This window comes from Scyliorhinus canicula, chromosome 8 (genome assembly GCF_902713615.1).
Source record: "Scyliorhinus canicula chromosome 8, sScyCan1.1, whole genome shotgun sequence".
NCBI classification, from domain to species: domain Eukaryota; kingdom Metazoa; phylum Chordata; class Chondrichthyes; order Carcharhiniformes; family Scyliorhinidae; genus Scyliorhinus; species Scyliorhinus canicula.
The window spans coordinates 163764631-163787130 of NC_052153.1; the positions used below are offsets into that span (position 1 = coordinate 163764631).

At 46.7% G+C, this 22500-nt stretch overlaps 1 protein-coding gene across 3 annotated transcripts in view; it reads left to right on the plus strand.

Moving 5' to 3' along the window:
* The window catches only part of LOC119970654 (interleukin-6 receptor subunit beta), a 116850-nt gene that overhangs the window by 65921 nt on the left and 28429 nt on the right, over positions 1-22500 (plus strand). For all 3 annotated transcript variants that reach the window (XM_038805620.1, XM_038805619.1, XM_038805621.1), the window contains one exon: positions 13538-13670. In XM_038805620.1, the coding sequence (XP_038661548.1) occupies positions 13538-13670 (133 nt within the window). The remainder of the gene's footprint in view (positions 1-13537; positions 13671-22500) is intronic.

The window sequence follows — 22500 nt, forward strand, 5'->3', positions numbered from 1 at the left end:
CAAACTTGCAGATGAGTTGGAGCCAAATTTTGCCACACAGTCATGTGTGTATAGGGAGTATAATAGGGGGCTAAGTACACAGCCTTGCGGGGCCCCCGTATTGAGGACTATCGTGGAGGAGGTATTGTTGTTTATCCTTACTGATTGTGGTCTATAGGTCAGAAAATCGAGGACCCAGTTGCAGAGTGAGGAGCCAAGTCTTAGGTTTTGGAGCTTTGATATGAGCGTGGCTGGGATTATGGTGTTGAAGGCAGAGCTGTAGTCAATGAATAGGAGTCTGACGAGATGCTCCAGGGATGAGTGTCGGGCCAGGAAGATGGCGTCTGCTGTGGACCGGTTGTGTCAGTATGCGAATTGCAGTGGGTCTGGGCATTCTGGGCGTATGGAGTTGATGTGCCTCATGACCAAACTCTCGAAGCTCTTCATAATGATCGATGTCAAGGCCACCGGACGATAGTCGTTGAGGCACATTGTTTGTTACATGCACAATCATACACATTGTCTGGATTGTTACATACACGACCATATCTACATAAAATCTACGTATGTACTCTTTATATTCATCACACTATCAAAAACATTTTAGTATATTGAAACTGCTCGGGCCCTTGGAGTCGAGCACATAGCCCTCTCTGTGAATCGTTTTGGTTATTGTGTGACATCAGGCCTCCTCTGGACACAGAGCCTCAAGCTCCAATGAACCCCCAGCCTGCCACAGGGAGGATGGCTCCATTGATTTGATGGGCTCCACATGGTGGGAGAGCTTACAAAAAGCATCCCTAACTGAGGCCTTATACATTCAAAATGGCTGCCCACCTCGGTGAAGTGGTTCCAAGCTCTCCCCTGGAAATGCTCCCCGGCAAACGCTCCTCCTTATTTTTCCAGCACACAACAACCCTCCCACCTTCAAGCCCACCGCCACGGGGCCTGGAAAATTCATCCCTCTTGAGTATTTTGCAATAACCCCATTTTCAGTTGTAATAATCAAACTGCATTCTTAAATATATCAGGGATTTTTTTTTAAAAAGCAGATTCTTTAGTTAAATTCCTTGTGAAATGCTTCTCATACTGACTCATGGCAGTTTTTGGGTTCCCAACATACAAATAGGTTTGAGTAGAAACTTGAGGAGGAAAAAGTACCTTCTCATTTTGGTGCAGTTTTAATCAATGTCCTGGGAGTTACCATTGACCAGGGACTGAACTGGACAATCCATAAAAGTAGTATGGCTACAAGAACAGGCCAGAGGCTGGGAATTCTGCAATGAGTATTGCACTCCCGACTTTCCAAAGCCTCAAATCAGCAATGTGAGGGAATACCCTCAACTTGCCTGATGAATGTACACTATTGTGATGTTGGATTGGAGTAGTTTCAATAACTCCCGAAGAGGGTTGGCTGCTAACACAGATTTTATTCGAACATATTGTAGTTATAAAAGCGCTGCTTTATACAAACTTCTTTCCATGCTGCTTTCTCCCAAATTCTATGATCACATGACTGTATAATAATAATAATAATCTTTTATTGTCACAAGTAGGCCTACATTAACACTGCAATGACGTTACTGTGAAAAGCCCCTAGTCGCCACATTCCAGCACCTGTTCGGGTACACTGAGAATTCAGAATGCCCAATTCACCTAACAGCACGTCTTTTGGGACTTGTGGGAGGAAACCGGAGCACCCGGAGGAAATCCGTGCAGACTCCACACAGACCGTGACCCAAGCCGGGAATCGAACCTGGGATTCTGGAGCTGTGAAGCAACAGTGCTAGCCACTGTGCTGCCTTGCCGTATATGTCACTTCCTTCAAAGACATTACGGACTATTAAAGTTACTCTTTATGGGACTTAGTCCAGCATAGTCTATGATACTGTATTCCCCCCTCCCCAAAGTCTTTGTTCAGACTTCAGTATTCTCTGAGATTCCTGGAAACAATGTTTGAGTCTCCTCGTCATTCTGAACATTTCAGTGTTCTGTCGACCTATGGGTAATGTACCCCATTTTAGTTCTCTTCAGTAAATGTTTTTATTTCTTTCTCCATGATCCCCTTGTTTTCTAATTTCTCTCCTTCTGATGGTTCGTTCCCTTTCACCTTCCCATACTTTGATAAGCATTGTGGTTCCTTTACTAACCTCCCGTACCTCGTTCTCCTCTTGTTTGTAGGGGACAAAGCCTTATCATTCAGCTCTTCATCCTCTGGGCGCCATTGCACTGAACTCAAACTAGTAGATGGTTCAGAATCTCCTGCTTCTGTGTTTTCTTTCATTTCTGATGATTACAACCTCTCTGGTGTCTGATTTTCACACTGTTGCTCAATTGTAATCAAAGCTCTTCTGTTTCTTTTTACTGTCCTGTAGCATCTGCACAAATAAAACATCTCGTGTGTCCCAATTTTTCTGCTTTTTTTCCAAATCGTGATTGATCTCTGATCCAAACCTGTTCTCCTTGTCATAGATATGATAATGTGCTTCTCTGCGAAGGTTATAATTTGGTACAGGTTTCATCTGGTACAAGTTTCCTCGCTTTCCGCACTTCCTCTAAGTCTCTGCCTTTGGCCTGTGGTGTCTGTAGTGATCTGTGCGTGTATATATACAAGGGGTCAATGTAAATGCAATACAACTAAGCAATCACTAGAGGGAGCACATGAGATGTATAAATACAGACAGACAGGAAGTCAGGGGCACTCTTCACAGGAACGGCAGCTGGTGAGCAGGACACAGACAGGCAGCTCAGATGTAACAAAGTATAAGCGCTGGAGAGAGAACGAACTCATACAAATAAAGCATCTACTTCAACTGTCAGACTACAAGCTTTATTTATTCAGACACAATGAATAATACAACGTTTACGGAAGGGTAGAAAACTATGTCTGCAACCTTTCCCTGGTTTCGACTTACATGGAGCCAATCTATTCTGCAAGGATGAGGATCGATACCTCAAGAGTGCCGGCTGAGAATCCTCATTCTTTTTCCGTAGTGCCTTTACAGTTCTGACGCCTCTCTCAGCTTCTTCACTAGTCTGAGGAAACCCCGACAAACTTGTGTGAATAACTCGAAATAATCTATGGGCAACATGGTGTCACACTGGTTAGCACTGCTGCCTCACAGCACCAGGGACTTGGGTTTGATTCTGACCTCAGGTGACTGTGTGGAGTTTACACGTTCTCCCCGTGTCTTTATGAGTTTCCTCCAGGTGCTTTGGTTTCCTCCTGCAGTCCAAAGATGTGCAGGTTAGGTGGATTGGCCACGCTAAATTGTCCCTCAATGTCTAAAGGTTAGGTGCGGTTATGAGGGGGTGGGGGGATGGACTTGAGTAGAGTGTTCTTTCAGAGGGTCAGTGGGATGAATCTGCACTGTAGGGATTCTGTGATCCTGTAAACTCCTGAAATGTTATATTCCCGAATTGCGGAACATTGCTTGATATCAGAATATCAGGAGTCCCTTGGACAGTGAAAATTTATTTCAATGATGTTATCACTACTTCTGATGTATGGCCATGCAACTATTTCACTTGAATCCACCTTGAGTAGTAATGTACTATTATTATGGGTGTTTCCCTTTCACACTTAAATAAATATATTCATGGCATTTCCATGACCTTGTGGGAAAGGATGACAACATTAATGGTTCATTGATCCCTCTCTGTGAATTGAACATGTGATATCTGGATATCATTTCATCCAATGGGTTTGACAGACGCAACCACCAAACCAAATATTGTACCCTGGCTCTTGGTAATACCTAAATGACCTTGATGTAGATGTTGTAAGATTTCAAGTCTCAATACTCTTGGAATTACTATTCTATCATCACCATTGATCACTGTCAAATATGCTGTCTGCTCGGCAGCACGGTGGCGCAGTGGTTAGCACTGCTGCCTCGCTGTGGACCTGGGTTCAATCCCAGCCCCGGGTCACGTGTGGAGTTTGCGCATTTTCCCTGTGTCTGCTTGGGTCTCACCCTCACAACCCAAAAACTTGTGCAAGTTAGGTGACTTGGCCATGCCAACGGGAACTCTAAAGTTATTTTTAAAAATCTAACGCAAAATTCTCTGATCTGCTTACTTTCATCGTCTGATTTTTGAGCCTCTTTGGTTTCACAAAATCTAGGTATAATTGTTAGTAATGTATGGACCGTCATTACTTGTTCCACAAATTCGTTATCCGAATTTATGGATTACAAAGAACAGGAACAGGCCCTTCGGCACTCCAAGCCTGGGCCGATCATGATGCCCAACCTAAAAAAAACCTTCAACCCTTACTCAGTCCATATCTCACTATTTCCTCCCTATTCATGTACACCTCCAGATGCCTCTTAAATGTTGCTAATGAGCCTGCTTCCACCACATCCTCTGGCAGCTTGTTCCAGGCACCCACCGCTCTCTACGTGAAAGACTTACCCGCACATCTCCCTTAAACTTTCCTCCTCTCAACTTGAACCTGTGCCCCCTTGTAATTGACACTTCCACCCTTGGAAAACGCCTCTGGCTAGCCACCCTGTCTATGCCTCTCATAATGTTGTAGACCTCTATCAGTTCTCCCCTCAGCCTCTGTCTTTCCAGTGAAAACAATCGTAGTTTATTCAACCACTCCTCATAGCCAACACCCTCGAGACCAGGGCAACATTCTGGTGAACCTTCTTTGCAATCCCTCCAAAGCTGCCACGTCCTTCTGATAATGTGGTGACCAGAACTGCACGCAATACTCCAAATGCGGCCTAACCAAGGTTTTATACAGCAGCAACATGATTTCCCAATGGGGGGTCGGAGATTCCCGCTCAATGTTCCTAAGGGTTCTGCCATTTACAGTATAATGCATATCTAGATTTGATCCTTCAAAATGCATCACCTACATTTGTCCAGATTAAATTCCATCTGAAATTTCTGTAACCAAGTCTCCAATCTATCGATATCCTGTTGTATCCTCTGACGATCCTCGGCACTATCAGCAACTTCACCAAGCTTTGTGTCATCTGTAATCTTACTAATCAGACCACCCACATTTTCCTCCAGATCATTCAAACATACTACAAACAGAGGTCCCAGCTCTGATAATCTGCGGAACACCACTAGCTCCATTCTGAAAAACACCCTCCCACCACTACTCTCTGTCTTCTAAAACCAAGCCAGTTCTAGCCAAAGATATATTGCACTGATTCTCTGGATCAGTGCCTGATAATGCATCTGATGTACTTTGTTGTTTCCCTTGAACATTTACAGTATGAGCATGAAACCTCATCAATCTTAATTTAAACCTTTGAACAACCCCCTCCCCATTAGGGATGGGCAATAAATGTTGGGTATTTAAGGATATTTAAAAACTGAAGGTTCAACCACATTGCTGTGGGTCTGGAGTCACATGTAGGCCAGACCAGGCAAGAATGGGCTATTTCCTTCCTCAAGGACATTAATGAAGCAGATGGGTTTTACGACAATTGACAATGGTTCCATGGTCATCATTAGTTACAGACTTTTATTGAATTCAAATTTCACCCTCTGCCATGGCAGGATTGGAACCCGGGTCGCCAGAGACCCTGGGTCTCTGGAGGACGAGTCCAATGACAATGCCACTATGCCATTGTTTCCCCTTGCAGTCACACTCCTGAAATCAGAAAAGCTTGAAGTGATGCCATCATGAATTCTCACAGAACTTTCAGCTCTTTTTATTCCTGCCCATGTGGCTTTATGCAGAATGGTTGAAGAACCATTTATGCTAACCACCATGCTACCCTGCTGCCCGAACCATGAAGAACCATTGGTTCTTCATGGTTTGGGCAGCAGGGTAGCATGGTGGTTAGCATAAATGCTTCACAGCTCCAGGATCCCAGGTTCGATTCCCGGCTGGGTCACTGTCTGTGTGGAGTCTGCACGTCCTCCCCCTGTGTGCGTGGGTTTCCTCCGGGTGCTCCGGTTTCCTCCCACAGTCCAAAGATGTGCGGGTTAGGTGGATTGGCCATGCTAAATTGCCCGTAGTGTCCTAATAAAAGTAAGGTTAAGGGGGGGGGGGGGGTTGTTGGGTTATGGGTATAGGGTGGATACGTGGGTTTGAGTGGGGTGATCATGGCTCGGCACAACATTGAGGGCCGAAGGGCCTGTTCTGTGCTGTACTGTTCTATGTTCTATGTAACTCGTTTGTTGAACCATGGTTCAGTATCAGGATGAACTGAAACTGCGGTTCTTGTTTAAAGTGTGTCCTAAAACCAGGATCTCTGCATTTCAGTAGTTTCCATATATTTCTTTACACTCTTAAGAAGGGTATTGAAAATGAAATGAAATGAAAATCGCTTATTGTCACAAGTAGGCTTCAAATGAAGTTACTGTGAAAAGCCCCTAGTCGCCACATTCCGGCGCCTGTTCGGGGAGGCTGTTACGGGAATCGAACCGTGCTGCTGGCCTGCTTGGTCTGCTTTCAAAGCCAGCAATTTAGCCCTGTGCTAAACAGCCCCTATTTCAATGACATGTAAATTTTCATCTTCATGGGACTCTGTCCTTTATAAACATTTTCTTCTTGAGTGTTCTGTTTTTACTGCTGTCTCACACTGCCTGTGGGTATGAATGTTGACTTAGTCAGTGACGCCATATCCCTGGAATGAAAAAGAAAGCCCCATCATTTTGCACTAATGGCATTGTGCGTCTTTGGCAGGACAATTCCCAGGCCAGTGCCTTTCTCTCATGTCGCTGATGTCTCCCTTTCTCTGTTTCCCATTTTCTATGTCTGACGAATTCAACTGTGTCTGCTACGTCTCTCCCTTCCCCCTGATCTCAATTTGTCTACTTAATTGAATCACCTTTACCAGCCTCAAGTCTCCTCAGGACTGCAAATGATCTGATAATGCAACATTCCCACTCGCCTAATGAAGGAGCTGCGCTCCGAAAGCTAGTGATTCGAAACAATCCTGTTGGACTTTAATCTGGTGTTGTAAGACATCTTATTGTGCCCACCCCAGTCCAACGCCGGCATCTCCACATCATATCTTCCTTACTCTAACAACTGTTCTGTCACGAATCAGTTCCTCTTTCAGATGCCCGTACTCACCATCTTCTGCTATTCGGAGCAAATCATCAATAAATGTGTTGATGCTTTCCCAGTGTCTCTGGGTACGTTTAGCACAGTGGGCTAAACAATGCCAGCAGCGCGGGTTCAATTCCCGTACCGGCCTCCCCAAACAGGCGCTGCAACGTGGCGACTAGGGGGTTTTCACAATAACTTAATTGAAGCCTACTTGCAGGGCCGGCTCAAGGCACCGGCAACTCGGGCTGTTGCCTGGGGCGCCATGTGCTCGGGGGCGCCAGACTCGGGTCCCGCGCATGCGCAGTTGGTCCGGTGCCAACCAGCGCATGCGCGGTGGCCGCCAGCCCCCAGGGCTGCCCCCCGGCTCGGTCCGCCCCCACCCGCTCGGTCCCCCCCCCGCCCCCCTCGGGTCCGCCCCCCCGCCCCGCCCTCGGGTCCGCCCGCCCCCCGCGTCCGTCCGCCCCCCCGCGTGTTCGCCCCCCCCCGCCCCCCTCGGGTCCGCCCCTCCTCGGCCCCGCCCCCCCGCCCCCCTCGGCCCCGCCTCCCTCGGGTCCGCCCCTCCTCGGCCCCGCCCCCTCCTCGGCCACCCCACACCGCCCCCCCCCCCCACACCGCCCCCCCTCCTCGGCCCCCTCGGCCTCGGCCCCGCCCCCCCCTCGGCCTCGCCCCCCCTCAGCCCCGCCCCCACCCTCGCCCCCCCCCTCTCGGCCTCGGCCCCGCCCCCCCCGCCCCGCCCCCCCGACCCCCCCCCCCCCCCCCGGCCCCGCCCCCCCCAAGGGCGCCGAAGTTCAGCTTGCCCGGGGCGCCAGCAACCCTAGAGCCGGCGCTGCCTACTTGTGACAATAAACGATTATTATATTATTATTATTTACTGAACTTTGCGCATTCCCCAGTAGTGTTCTTTAGATTTATTGTCACATGTACTAAGTTGCAGTGAAAAGTATTGTTCTGCGTACAGTCCAAGCAAATCGTTCCATGTCTGAAAAAAATAGGACATTCGATAAATACACAATGTAAATACATGGACATAATCATCGGATTAAGCATACAGAGTGTAGTGCTACAACTGTAGAGAAGATGCATGGAGAGATCAGTTCAGTCCATAACAGGGTCATTCAGGAGTCTGGTAACAGCGGGGAAGAAGCTGTTTTTGAGTCCGTGTACTCTGACTTTTGTATCTCCTGCCCGATGGAAGAAGTTGGAAGAGAGAATAACCCGGGTGGGAGGGGTCTTTGATTATGCTGCCCGCTTTCCCAAGGCAACGGGAGGTGTAGACAGAGTCAATGGATGGGAAGCGGGTTTGCGTGATGGAATGGGGTGTGTTCATGACTCTGTAGTGCTGTAGTTCTTGCGGAGATTGAAATATGTCCCCAATGAATCAATAACTTTGGCATATGTGGTTTCAACTGAATCAATTCCCAGGGTAACTAAAATGTTGACCGAGTAGTTGCCTAATGTGTACAAAAGTATACTGACCTGCTCACAGTCTGGCTTCGCTGTGAGACTCTGATAAAGATCCCACAATGAGGCTGACAGTGTAACTAACGAGCAGCCCTGTCACAGTTGACATATAGTCAGGGCCACAAGTGGAGGAGCTAACCAAAATGCCCACTGTAATTTTGTCAGAAGCTTTCCAGAGCAATCAGATAATCAGCTGCGAGCTGGTTACACATGGGCACCTGGCTTTAATGCCAAAATTTCTGGGTGAGCAGTGAAGAACAGGGTATCTCCTGTCTCTGGCAAAGTCATTGCCAAAAGACAGTGAGAATGGGAGGATGGATTTCAAACACTGGAGTTTCCTGATCCCGCCTTTTTGGAGACTTAGCAGGTACCTGAGGAGAATTATGCAAATGATGCACCTTTCCACTGTGGTGTCTGGCCCATCTCAAAATAGTACCCCCTGTCTGGATTTATAGGCCCATCAAAAACGTAATATTGAAAGCATATAAAGCAGGGAGGTGAAGTGGCTAACAGCTACGCCTGACTGAGATACCACATTTCACACATCTACAATATTTCCTACAGTTCCTTATTCTGTAAACATGCAATGTCTGCAAAACTGAGAGTATTAAACCACAAAAGATCTAGCTGCTTTAAAAAAAAAAATGGCTACAACAAGTGGCGGAGTTAGTATTGTAATTACTTAAAGTATTCTCTTGTTTGTCTACCATGGCCTGCCACTGGTTATCCACAGACTTGGTTGTTATTGATGTATGTTTTCTTGCGCTTATCTTCACCTGTTCATTCCTTCTTTTGGGGCACATGTCCTGAGCTCTTACCTACAAAAGGATACAACATTAAAAGAAGATTGGAGATACACTTATCTTCGTCATCGCTGCAAGTATAATTTTAGGCTTGTGTTCAAAGGTATTTTCCGCTCCCGCATTTAAAAAAAAAACAGTCATATACATCTGACTTTAGAACAAATTGCATGACAACATCAGACAGTTTAGTCCAGCTTAATTTATTCCCTCTATCTAACATGGCATCACAAAGTTTCATATGCTATTACAGGGTTTTCACCTGCACTGCTTGTTCTGGAAAATCATGTGTAGAAAAACTCCCTGATACCACGTCCACCACTCATTAAAGGTTTAAACCTGTGGACCTTTATCGTACGCACCATTTCGTTTGAAACACTTAATTCAAGTGTGAAAACAAGCTTGTTTTTCTTATCTTTTATATTCTGTCATCTAATAATAATAATCTTTATTAGTGTCACAAGTAGGCTTACACTGCAATGAAGTTACTGTGAAAAGCCCCTATTCGCGACATTCCGGCACCTGTTCGGGTGCACAGAGGGAGAACTCAGAATGTCCAATTCATCTAACAAGCACGTCTTCCGGGCCTTGTGGGAGGAAACCGGAGCACACGGAGGAAACCCACGCAGACCCAGGGAGAATGTGCAGACTCCGCACAGCGAGTGACCCAAGATGGGAATCGAAACTGGGACCCTGGCGCTGTGAAGCAACAGTTCTAACCACTACTCCACCCTATCTTATATATTCGGCCTTCACTCAAATGTTTGCTTACCTGGCTGAGAAGTACAGATTTCTCCATAACAATTATATCTATACTGGGACCATACTTGTGGCTCTTCTTTGCACTGCTTCTCTGCTAGAGTGTCTCCTATGACCATATTGTTCAAGGCGTAGTTTATCAGATAACTCTGCAGTTTGATCACACTTCTGATGACTTGCTGTTACGGCAATGTTGACTGGTACTCTGTATTGGCTGGATATATTGAGTGACGAATGTACCATGGCTTCTTGGTCTCTTCACACTTGGGTATTTCAAGCCTCTTCATGGTGTACGCTTTGCTCATTTTTCCTTCCTGTGAGTCGAATCTTACACTTGTCCTATTAAGGCCTGGATTTGCCAAGAGGGGAAGCTTGAAATGGCAGGTGAGGTTGAAATCAGGAAGTCCCGCTCCTGAACATAACACCTCCCATTTTTGCGGGAGTGAGTCACATTTCATGCATGTGTGTTTCAGTCATCCAACTGCCCATATAAACCAACAGCTACCTCCACTCATGTCTGATTTTGGTAATTTAAGAGTGTGAAACATTACCCGCGGGATTCTCTGTTGGCGGGATCCCCCACTCCGCTGACAGCGCGCCCACACATTTCCCGATGGCATCTGGTGGCCACAATAGGAAATCCTGTTGGCCGGCTGCCAGGATGAAAATGAAAATCGCTTATTGTCACGAGTAGGCTTCAATGAAGTTACTGTGAAAAGCCCCTAGTCGCCACATTCCGGCGCCTGTCCGGGGAGGCTGGTACGGGAATCGAACCGTGCTGCTGGCCTGCTTGGTCTGCTTTAAAAGCCAGCGATTTAGCCTTGTGAGCTAAACCAGCCCCTATATGGAGGATCCTGCTGCAGGCGAGATCGCGCAGCACAGGAAAACGTGGCTGGCGGACAAGAGAATCCCCCCTACATGCATGAATTAGATCTGATAGGAGCAAGTCTGAACTTTGCAGAATCCTTTGGCGAGGAGGGGTACCCTTTTGTAGAGGTAGGATGCCCCTTTGGATATGGTCCCAAATCACCGTTGGAGGAGATCAAGTGCCCTGTAGGAGAGGTAAGCTCCCTTTAGGAGAGATGAGGTGCCCTTTGGAATTTTAACCAAAGTACACATGAATGCACATAGAAAGTATAATCCCATTGGAACTGTCAACAGAGCTGTTAAAACAAACTGCCAGAAGTGAATTGTCAAAAACAGCTGTCAAACTATCAAGGCATTTACACTTCTTGTTCTTTAAATCTTTGAATGATAATCATTGAGTATTAAAAAAGTTCAATTGCTTACTGTTTCACTCTGTTGGCATAAACATGAGTGTTATGATTAATGCTGCATGACGGATTTTACAACTTCAGTTATCACAATAGATGCTTTTCATTTCACAGTTAGATTTGCAGCCTCAAGAAGTTATCGACTCTTTGGAGTGGGACTATGAATTCCAATGCTTATTTTTATAAAGGATTAAACACTTGAATTAAATGTTTGTTTTATTTGGGATTATGCAGTTGAAGGAATGTAAATGTAATAAAAGGGTTTATGTGAATGAGTGCGTTTTTCTTTTTTCCGAATATAGGGCATGATGCTCTGGCCTCCCTGGAGCATGTTTCTTGGTTGCAGGTGTGGCCGACAGCAGGATCGTCTGGTCCCGCCGCTGACAATGTGATTTCCTATTGAATCACCCCACGCTGCTCAGAAACCCGCAGAAGGGGTGAGCCATCAGCGGGACCAGAGGATCCCGGCAGCGTGAACGCCCATAGGCTGCAATAGACATTTTAGTTTATTTAATCTCGACAGGGGACCTGAGGTCGATACATGGTGGATATAGCTGAGATATAGTGGATATAAGTGAGTTTGCATGGCAGGGATAAGATTTGGGGCGGCACGGTAGCATTGTGGATAGCACAATCGCTTCACAGCTCCAGGGTCCCAGGTTCGATTCCCGGCTTGGGTCACTGTCTGTGCGGAGTCTGCACATCCTCCCCGTGTGTGCGTGGGTTTCCTCCGGGTGCTCCGGTTTCCTCCCACAGTCCAAAGATGTGCAGGTTAGGTGGATTGACCATGATAAATTGCCCTTAGTGTCCAAAATTGCCCTTAGTGATGCGTGGGGTTACTGGGTTATGGGGATAGGGTGAAGGCGTTAACCTTGGGTAGGGTGCTCTTTCCAGGAGCCGGTGCAGACTCAATGGGCCGAATGGCCTCCTTCTGCACTGTAAATTCTATGATTCTATGATGGGTGGCAAGGGGGCTATAAAGGGCTATGGGGGCTTTTATACTCGATACCCTATCCTGTGAAGGCAAGAATGCCATATGCTTTCTTTATCACCATTTCCACTTGTGCTGCCACTTTTCAGGATCTGTGGACCTGCACGCCCAGATCTCTGTGTCTCTATACTCCTGATGGTTCTGCGCTCCCACCTGAATTGGATCTACCAAAATGCATCACCTCGCTTTTGTCCGGGTTAAATTCCATCTGCCATTTCTCTGCCCAATTTTGCAGCCTATCTCTATCCTGTTGTATTCTCTGAAAATCTTCACCACTATCCGCAATTCCTGCAATCTTAGTATCATCCGAAAACTTTCTAATCAGACCCGTTAGTTTTCTTCCAAGTCATTTTTATATATTACAAAGAGTTGAGGTCCTAGGACTGATCCCTGCAGAACACCACTAGTTACAGATATCCATTCGGAAAAACACCCTTCCACTGCTACCCTCTGTCTTCTATGGCCAAGCCAGTTCTGATTCCATCCCCAGGGCTAGGTCTTGACCGACTCAACCTGCCTGATTTGAATTTAAACAAAACTTGGCAGTTCACTGCCAGTCATGAGTTAACTGGTGCATTCTCCATGGCAACACCTCTTCCAATCAGGGTCCCCTTGCCAACTAATCAGCACTCACTTTTCAGGTCATTTAAATCATTGTTCCCTTCATATTTCATGTTCTTGCAAATTGTCCTGATGACTATAAGCTGAAAAGCTTTGACAACATCTCTTTTTTTAGCAACACTCAAAAGTTTATTTCTTAAAACAAACTTCTGCCAATTCTTTTAGCATTTAGCTTCTCCATTCCCGTGACCATTATGATTTTCCTACAGCATTTTCTGGTTCTTCTCTTGCATGTTCCTAAAATACCAATACCCACCTGCCACATTATTTTAGGATTCTTATTACTCTCCCAATTACTTGCAACTGATTTTGATATGGGCCATTTTACAATCACTCCACTCAACTGCACTTGACTATCTCCAATCCTCTGAGTTGGAAGGTGTTCAAGAGCAACAAATGAGCAGGAGAGAAAGCTCCTTTCTGTGCTCCCTAACACCTTAGGAAACAACACAAGTCCAAAGATATGAATGTACCTCCTAACAGGCGGAAGTGTCCTTCCAAGGTTGGACTCTAGTTCGGACAATGAGTACTCAAATGAAAACATGCAATAACTTGATAAAATAAGTAATGCAATCTTATATTTTGCAGCAAGAATGCAAATACTAATTACATCTCTATTTTACAGGTTGATTTGACATCGCTTAGAACACCACTAGAATTGGAACAACTGGCTGCTTATGAGTTTCGGATGCGCTGCACATATGTCTCAAAAGTCAGCCTTTGGAGTTTGTGGAGTGACATATACCATGTCCCTCCCGGTAAGTAGTTATGCTTTATGAATTATAACATTAACGACACAGCCCACGAAAGGCAATGGATGCTGGTTCGATGGAAAGTTTGAAGACTGAAATCAATAGGCACTTGATGGGTAAGGGGTTTAAGAGATATGGTGAAAAGGAGTGTCAGTGGGTTTTTAAAAAAACATTCACGGTCAGTGACCCAGAGCCGGGATCGAACCGTGTCCTCTGCACCGTCAGGCAGCAGTGCTAACCATTGCGCCACCCTGTCGCCTGAGTGTCAGTGGAGTTGGGGCAAGGGTCACCAATTGACTAACAATGGCAGAGCAAGCGCCAGTAGCAGATTGACCAGTTCCCATTCCTATGTTCTTGCCATTCATTGTGCCTTCAAACCAAATGTGAATCCATTGATTTTAATAGATGCTCCATAGCTGGTAGTGATAACTTCTTTGCCAGTGCAATTGGTGCAGAAAGGCTGATTGCAAACAACCATTTCTGTACAACCATGGTTGTATAGTCTAGAATTTTGTGTTTGCAGCAGCTTAAACATCTGTATTTTATTTTATTTTTGATAATTAAGGCGGTGTAACTTCCAGTCCCATTCTAGGCACGCAATCGGAGCATTGAAGGAAGACAAAGGTTTGTCTCAGTCAAAACCATCTGGTCATTGACCTTATTTCTAGTGGTGGGATCTTACTTGCACTAAGTCCCTGCTGAATTTGTCAAATTAATGGTCACTGCATTGCATTGTGTGTGAAGAGACATAATAAGCTGCTCCTTAAACATTTTTTTCTCCTCAAGTATATTTCTTTTAGCATTTTTATCAGATGTTTTATTTGCTTTCTGTTGGCAATCTCAAATGTGCTGCAATAACATTGGCAAATTGTTTAAGCGAAAGAGGGGCTTTATTTACAAGGGAAGGAAATCCTCATCAGCTGTACAATATATCTGTATTTGTTTTCTATGACATGCAAAATTTACCCTTTTGAAATTGAGGACTATGTGTGTTGACCAAGATGGGGGAGCGGGGTGTGGGTGGGGAGGGGTTGGAGGGGGGAGTGGGAGGAGCTGGGTAGAGGAGAGAGAGAGAAGCTGGGGGGGGGGGGGGGGGGGGGGGGGGGTTGGTGAATGATCACACATTGACATTGATCGTAATTATTCGTATAATGTTGAATTCAATGTTCAGTCTATTGCTGAAAAAAGACACCTCATGCTGTTGGCTTTGTATTCATCAGGACATACAGAAGAATGTCAAATTTCAAACAATCACACCAATTTAAAAAACAGGACCAAAGGGGTGCTGATTAGTTGGCAGGTCAATTCTAATTGGCCGAGGCTTTGTCATAGAGAAAGCAATGGGGAACATTTGGCTCCCCAAGCTCCCGGATAATTCAAACAAGGTGCAAACACTGGTCCCAGTATATGAATGTATATCACTTCTAAAAAGTGTAAGTACGCAATGTTATGGCCTTTGCTGATTATCTTAAATTGGTTGTTAGTGTTAGGATTGTTCAGCAAGTTCTGCCCAATTGTGGAATCACATTGAACTGTAGATTTATTTGGGCGTTTTGCAAGCATGGACTGGGTCAGTCCAGTCTGTACTCCGCTTATTACCAACAGCCAGCGGAACATGTTTGAATCGATCAGCTGATTGTTGGGACATCCAACCTACATACTTACCCATGGACTTTACATTAACTCACGGAATGTGGGCATTGCTGGTTTGGCCAGCATTTATTGGCCAGCCCTAATTGCCCTTGAGAAGGTGGTGGTGAGCCACCCTCATTAGACCCTGCAGTCGTTATTCCGTAGGTCCACCCATAGTGTCAGTTAAGAAGGGAGGTGCCAGGATTTAGACGCAGTGATAGTGAAGGAATTTCGATATAGTTCCAAGTCAGGATGGTTTGTGGCTTGGAGTGTTACTTGTACACATTGCATGTTTACAGAATAAGGAACTTTTAGAAATTCATTTACGGGATGTGGGCACCGCTGGCTAGGCCAGCATGTATTGCCCATCCCAGTTGCCCTTCAGAAGGTGGTGGTGAACTTGCCACTTGTCAGCCCAAGCCTGGATCTTGTCCAGGTCTTGCTCACTATCTGAATAAGTATTGTAGATGTGTGAAGTATAGTACCTCAACCAGGCATAGCTGTTAGCCACTCCAATTCCCTCCTTTGTCTGTTATCAATTTGATCATTACGTTGGTCCTATAATCCAGACAGGAAGTACCATGGTGAGATGGAAATGCAGCAGGAATTGAAAAATTACAGTTTGCATGATTCTCCTCAGACAGTGGAATGTCTTAATTTCAGACACTCAAATAATTTCAAAAACACGGAAATCTGTAGCTGCTTTGGGATTATACATCACAAGGTTACATTTTATGAATGTCTGGGGTTTACATCACAATAAGGCTTGGATAGCTCAGCTTTTCCTGCTGTTGAGCTAAGAATTTTGCCAATTTTGGACTTCTAATAATTCAAAATACGTACACACACGCACCAGATAATTTAATCATAGTCAGACTAAGACTATCTCCATTGTAGTGTAGAGATAGAACAAGTGCACTGGGTAGAGTTTTGACTTTGGACAAAATCAGAGATCCAGGTGAAAATGCGCCCCAATTGTTTTTAAACATAGGTTGTGGGCGCCACTGGCTAGGCCAAGATTTATTCCCCATCTCCAGCTGCCCTTGAGAAGGTTGCAGTAAGCCACCTTGTTGAGGGCTGCAGTACATGTGCTGTGAAGGAACAATGATCTGGTTCCAAGTCAGGATGGTGTGTGGCTTGGAGAGGAACCTGGAGTGGAACTTGCAGATGGTGGTGTTCCCACGTGGCTGCGGCCCTTGTCTTTTGAGGTTGTAGAGATTGCACGTTTGGAAGGTTCTGTCGAAGGAGCCTTGGAGGGTGACAGTTACCTGGACGCTTTGTTTCAGGAGGCAGCCACACCCAGTGGATTAAGTACCTCAAAGTCAGTCAGTGGTCAGTACAAAGTGCAGCAGGTAGAGGGATCCTGAATTCAGGAACAGAGAAGCCTCAGCTTGTCCAAGAGGTATGAGGTACCTGCTCCCTATGTGGATGAGGAAAAGGGCTGCAGGGAGGATGAGCTAGCCGACCACTTCACTGTGGTACAGGAGGCCATTCAAATGGGGGGAGCAAAAAGACAAGTGGTAGTTGTAGGGGATTCTATAATTGGGGGGTTGATAGCGTCCTTTGACCGACAATCCAGTATGGTATGTTACTGCCCAGTGCCAGAGTGAGGGACATCTCTGATCGACTTGAAAGGATATTGAAGTGGGAGGGGGAGTGTTATGTTTCTTGAAAGAATGCTCGAAGTCGTTTAGAAGTTGAAGGATGGTTTATTGTGCTCCACAATAAATTACTTGGTTGGCTTTTACTTACAGAATTGCACTTGTGAATATACTGCTCTTCTATGCTCTGCAACTAGGCCCAAAAGACTTGCAGCCCTGAGCTCAACTTCCGCGTCCTGCCTCCTTGAATCTCCAGTCCAAGTGGGCGAGGGCGGGCCTTCGGCGTCCTTCTTATATGTCCCCGCGCTGCCCCCTGGTGGTACTTCCATTTCCCATCAGCCCCTTCTGTACACACTCAGGCGAGGATCACTACATCCCCCTTTTCCACTGTTTTTTTTGTAGTTGCAGAGCTGTAACTAAACACAAATTTAAACAGTTAGGTTTATATACAAAAGACAAGGCAGGGCAATGCAATTGTCAGTCCATGTTCATAGGTTCAGACGGTTGGGTGCACGTCTGATCCGGGTAGACCTCCTGAGTGGGCATGGAGATCCAGGGTCTTTTATGTCCATTTGGACACCAGCTGCTGGAGTTCCAGGATGTTGTATGACAGCGTCCTGTAGATCCAGTGCGTCCTGCAGATCGAGTGTCGGAAATACCCGTTGACGAGGTGTAACTTTTAGAAGGTCTCGGCGATTTCGTCGTAACATTGTTCCATCGTCAGACTGCACGATGTAGGATCGTGGCGATATTTGGCGGAGGACTGACGCCATTTTAGACCAGCCCCCAGCCGGGTGTCGCAACCTCACCGTATCTTTGATTGCCAACGGTTGCAGTACTTTTGCCTGCTGGTCATAGTGTTGCTTTTGCACTTGACGTTGGTGACGCATCTTATCCAGGACAGGCAAGTGATCGGGATTGGTGAATTGTAGTGCCGGTAATGTTGTCCGCACATCTCTGTTGAAGAGCATTTGAGCTGGTGATAGTCCAGAGCTCAAAGGTGACGATCGGTATGACAAGAGGGCCAAGTGTATGTCGGATTTTGAGTCCGCAGCCTTGCTGATGAGTTGTTTGATTATGTGGACACCTTTCTCCACCCTGCCATTCGATTGCGGAAAGTGTGGACTCGACGTTATATGCTTGAAGTTGTAGTTCTTGGCGAAGTCCGTCCACTCCCAGCTGGCAAAACAAGGACCATTGTCGGACATGACCGTCCGTGGGATGCCATGCCTGGAGAAAGTTTCTTTGCAGGCCTTGATGACTGATGCCGCTGTGAGATCCGGGAGTTTCAGAACTTCCGGAAAGTTGGAGTAGTAGTCGATGAGCAGAACATAGTTGCGGCCCATGGCGTGGAACAAGTCAATGCCAACTTTGTCCCACGGTGACGTGGCCATCTCATGCTGCTGCAGTGGCTCCTTGCATTGTGCCGGTCGATGTCTTTGACACGTGTCACAGGTGAGCACCATGTTTGTTATTTCCTCGTTTATCCATGGCCAGTAAACAGATTGTCGTGCTCTCCTTTTGCACTTTTCGGCACCAAGGTGCCCCTCGTGAATCCTGTGGAGGATGTCCGCCCGGAGCGCCATTGGGATGACGATTCTGTCACTTCGTAGTATAATGCCATCGACCACGGATAGTTCAGTCCTGACGTTTTGGAACTGTGGGCACCGCCCATTTGGCCAGCCATGCTGAAGGTTGTGTATGACTTGAAGGAGGGTGGCGTCCTCCTGTGTTGCCTGACGAATTTGCTGCAGCCTCTCGTCCGTTGCCGGGAGTGTCTCCTTGCACCACTGCGCATGAGCTTCCACATCATTGATGGAAGCCAGTGGCGGGTTGTCAGCGTCCATGGCTCGTGATAATGTGTCAGCTATCACAAGGTCCTTGCCAGGGGTGTAGACCAGCGTGAAGTCGTACCTCCACAACTTCATCATCATGCGTTGTAGGCGCGGTGTCATATCATTTAGGTCTTTGTCGATGATGTTGACCAGCAGCCTATGATCAGTTTCCACGAGAAACGTGGGGAGACCGTACACATAGTGGTGGAATTTGGTCATGCCTGTGATTAGCCCTAGGCACTCCTTTTCTATCTGTGCATACCTGGACTCTGTGGCGGTCATCGCTCGTGAAGCGTAAGCCACTGGGACCCAGTCCGACTGGTCATTCTGTTGCAGTAGCACAGCACCAATTCCATGTTGACTGGCGTCAGTGGAGATCTTTGTAGGTTTTGCCCGGTCAAAAGATGCGAGCGTTGGAGCTGCCATCAATTGGTGTCTCAGATCATCCCATTCACCTTGGTGATCTTGGTTCCAGGCAAACTCCGTGTCCTTCCTTGTCACGTTCCTCAACGCCGTCGTCCGTGCTGCTAGGTTCGGTATAAATTTGCCGAGGAAGTTGATGAATCCCAGGAATCTTAGCACCGCTTTCTTGTCCTGTGGTCTCTGCATGCTCTGAATTGCAGCGATCTTCTCAGCGTCCGGCTTCACCCTGTTCTCTGATATTGTGTCGCCCAGGAAGGTCAGAGAGGACCGTGCAAAGGTGCACTTGGCCCGGTTGAGCTTCAGTCCAAAGTGGTGGATCCTTTGGAAGACTTGCTTCAACCTCGCAATGTGGTCTTCCTCTGTCGTTGACCATATTATGATGTCATCAACATAGACACGGACGCCTTCAATGCCTTCTATCATCTGCTCCATTATTCTGTGAAATATTTCGGATGCAGATATAATGCCGAAGGGCATCCGATTATAACAGTACCTTCCAAACGGCGTGTTGAAGGTGCACAGCAGGCGGCTGGACTCATCGAGCTGCATTTGCCAGAAGCCCTGTGAGGCATCAAGCTTGGTAAATATGCGAGCTTGTGCCATTTCGCTCGTTATCTCCTCTCACTTGGGGATAGGGTAGTGTTCCCTGCGAATGTTCTTATTCAAGTCTTTGGGATCTAAACAGATCCGGAGTTCACCAGATGGCTTCTTAACACACACCAGCGAGCTGACCCAGTCAGTCGGCTGTGTAACTCGTGAGATGATGCCTTGAGTTTGGAGACGTTGAAGTTCAGCTTTTAGCTTGTCCCGCAATGGAGCCGGCACCCTCCGTGGGGCATGAACGACCGGTATGGCATCCTCTTTGAGTAGGATTTTGTATGTGTAGGGTAGCGTACCCATGCCCGAGAAGACGTCGGGGTACCCGCTGAGTAGCAGCTGTGTGTCATCGGCAATGCGTGATGATACAGCCGCGTGCATGAAGATCCTTTGAATTAGCCGCAAATCCTTGCAGGCTTGAGCACCTAGCAGTGAGGATCTTTTGTCATCTACAATTTCAAATCGTAGTCCTGTTGTGACCGTTTTGTTGGCAACTTGTAGGTGGCAGGATCCCTTTGAGGTGATCTGGTTTCCGTTGTAGTCAGTTAACTTGCATGCGGCAGGTAACATCTCGTGCGTCCCTGGGACGGATGCGAGATCTTTGCTCGTCATCAAGTTTGCGGAGTCTCCCGTGTCCAGCTTGAATGTGATGGGGAAGTCATTGACTTGCACCGTAGCATTCCATTCGCTTGCGGAGTCGATAGCATGCACGTGTCGAGGTTTTGTCGTCAGCTCCTGTGGTTCCGCTGTGGCGTTTATAATTCCAATGCTGTACGTGTTCTCCCAGGAGTTGAATTCTTCGTGGTCGGAGAAATTGTCTTCGGGTGCCGGAGTGTCCATTACATCAACTGTGCGTACCTTCAAGTTTCCATGCCTTTGCATTGTTGAGTGATATTTGGCTGTGGACTGACATTGGGAGGCAAAGTGATTCATTTTTGAACACTTTCTGCACCTTTTTCCTTGAGCAGGACATTGCCCTTTTAAATGGGAGGAGCCACAATAATGACACGTCATGACGTCATGCGTATGTTGCGTTCGCGCATGCGCAGTGCGATTTTCAGTCTGGGGCCGGTATTGCGAGAAGTGCGCATGCGCGTACCGATCACTTCCGGGATCGCGTCTTTCGGGATGACGCGCATGCGCAGACGGGCCGGAGAGCGGAAGAGACGGCCTGTGAGGAGAGGTCACCATTTTTATATCTGCCTCGTGGTGAGTATTTTGCAATGAATGTCTGTCAAATAGCTCCAGTAACTGCTGCTTTTTCTGCTCCTGTAGTAAGCATTTATCTATGGTGGTTTTAAGTGTTAAATCGTTTTGCAGTATTAGTGATTCTTTTAGATTTCCATCGGCAAGACCATAGATCAGTTGATCTCTGATGAGTGAGTTTGTTAAATCACCGAAGTTGCAGCCTTGTGCTAGCAAGCGTAGATCTGTTACAAAGTGGGAGATAGTCTCCCTGTTTTTTTGGAGTCTGTTACGCAGGGTGAATCTTTCAATGATTTAATTGGATTGAGATTTACAGTGGTCATCAAATTTTGCGACTATCACTTGATACTTGGTTTTATCTTCAGTATCAGCATATGTGAAAGAGTTATAAATGTCTACCGCCTGCTGGCCTGCCGATCTGAGTAAAAGTCCAATTTTTCTGTCATCGGTGGCTGCATGTAAGTCCTGAGCTGACAAGTATATCTCAAACTGTTGTTTAAACATTTTCCAGTTGTAATTTAAATTACCTGTAGTTCTCATTGTCCCTGGAAGTAGCGTGTGATCCATTGTTTCAGAAGGTCGTCTGGAGTCGAGAGGCTGCGAAGTCTTCCACAGTCAGGCGGCCGGCCTGTTGCTTTTGCTGGTTGCGTTGGTTCTTTCTGTTCAAAGAAGCCACTCCTGTACCATGTTATGTTTCTTGATAGAATGCTCGAAGTCGTTTAGAAGTTGAAGGATGGTTTATTGTGCTCCACAATAAATTACTTTGTTGGCTTTTACTTACAGAATTGCACTTGTGAATATACTGCTCTTCTATGCTCTGCAACTAGGCCCAGACTTGCAGCCCTGAGCTCAACTTCCGCGTCCTGCCTCCTTGACTCTCCAGTCCAATGGGCGAGGGCGGGCCTTCGGCGTCCTTCTTATATGTCCCCGCGCTTCCCCTGGTGGTACTTCCATTTCCCATCAGCCCCTTCTGGAAGTAAACAAGTGGCTAAAGGAGCGGTGATGGAAAGAGTGTCCTCCACCCACTCAGACAACTCATAGTCGCCTTTGTCAGGTGAGCCCTGTGCACCACCTTTAACTGTATTAACCCCAGCCTCGCAGATGAGGTTGAAGCATTCCACACCTCGTACCACAACCCCTCTTCCAATGCCAACCTCAGCTCCACCTCCCACTTGGCCTTATCCAACCCAGTGACATGATATCCTCCTCCAAAATCTTCATATAAATCGCCGAGAAGACCCCCCCACTCCAACCCCATCACCGACAAAACCCCCTCTAACAATGAGGCGGGCGATATCACCGGAAACGACAGGAAAACTTGTTTTGCAAAGTTCCGCACGTGCATAGACCTAAAGGCCTCCCCGTGGAATCCCAAATTTGTCCGTCAACTGCCCCAAACTCGCAAACCGCCCTTCCAAATAAGCTCTTCATTTTCATCACCCCACATTCCTCCCATCCCCGAAACTTAGCACCCAGCCTCACCGGCTCAAACACATGATTCCCTCGGATCGGCATCGCATTCAACTCTGCCCACAATTTAAA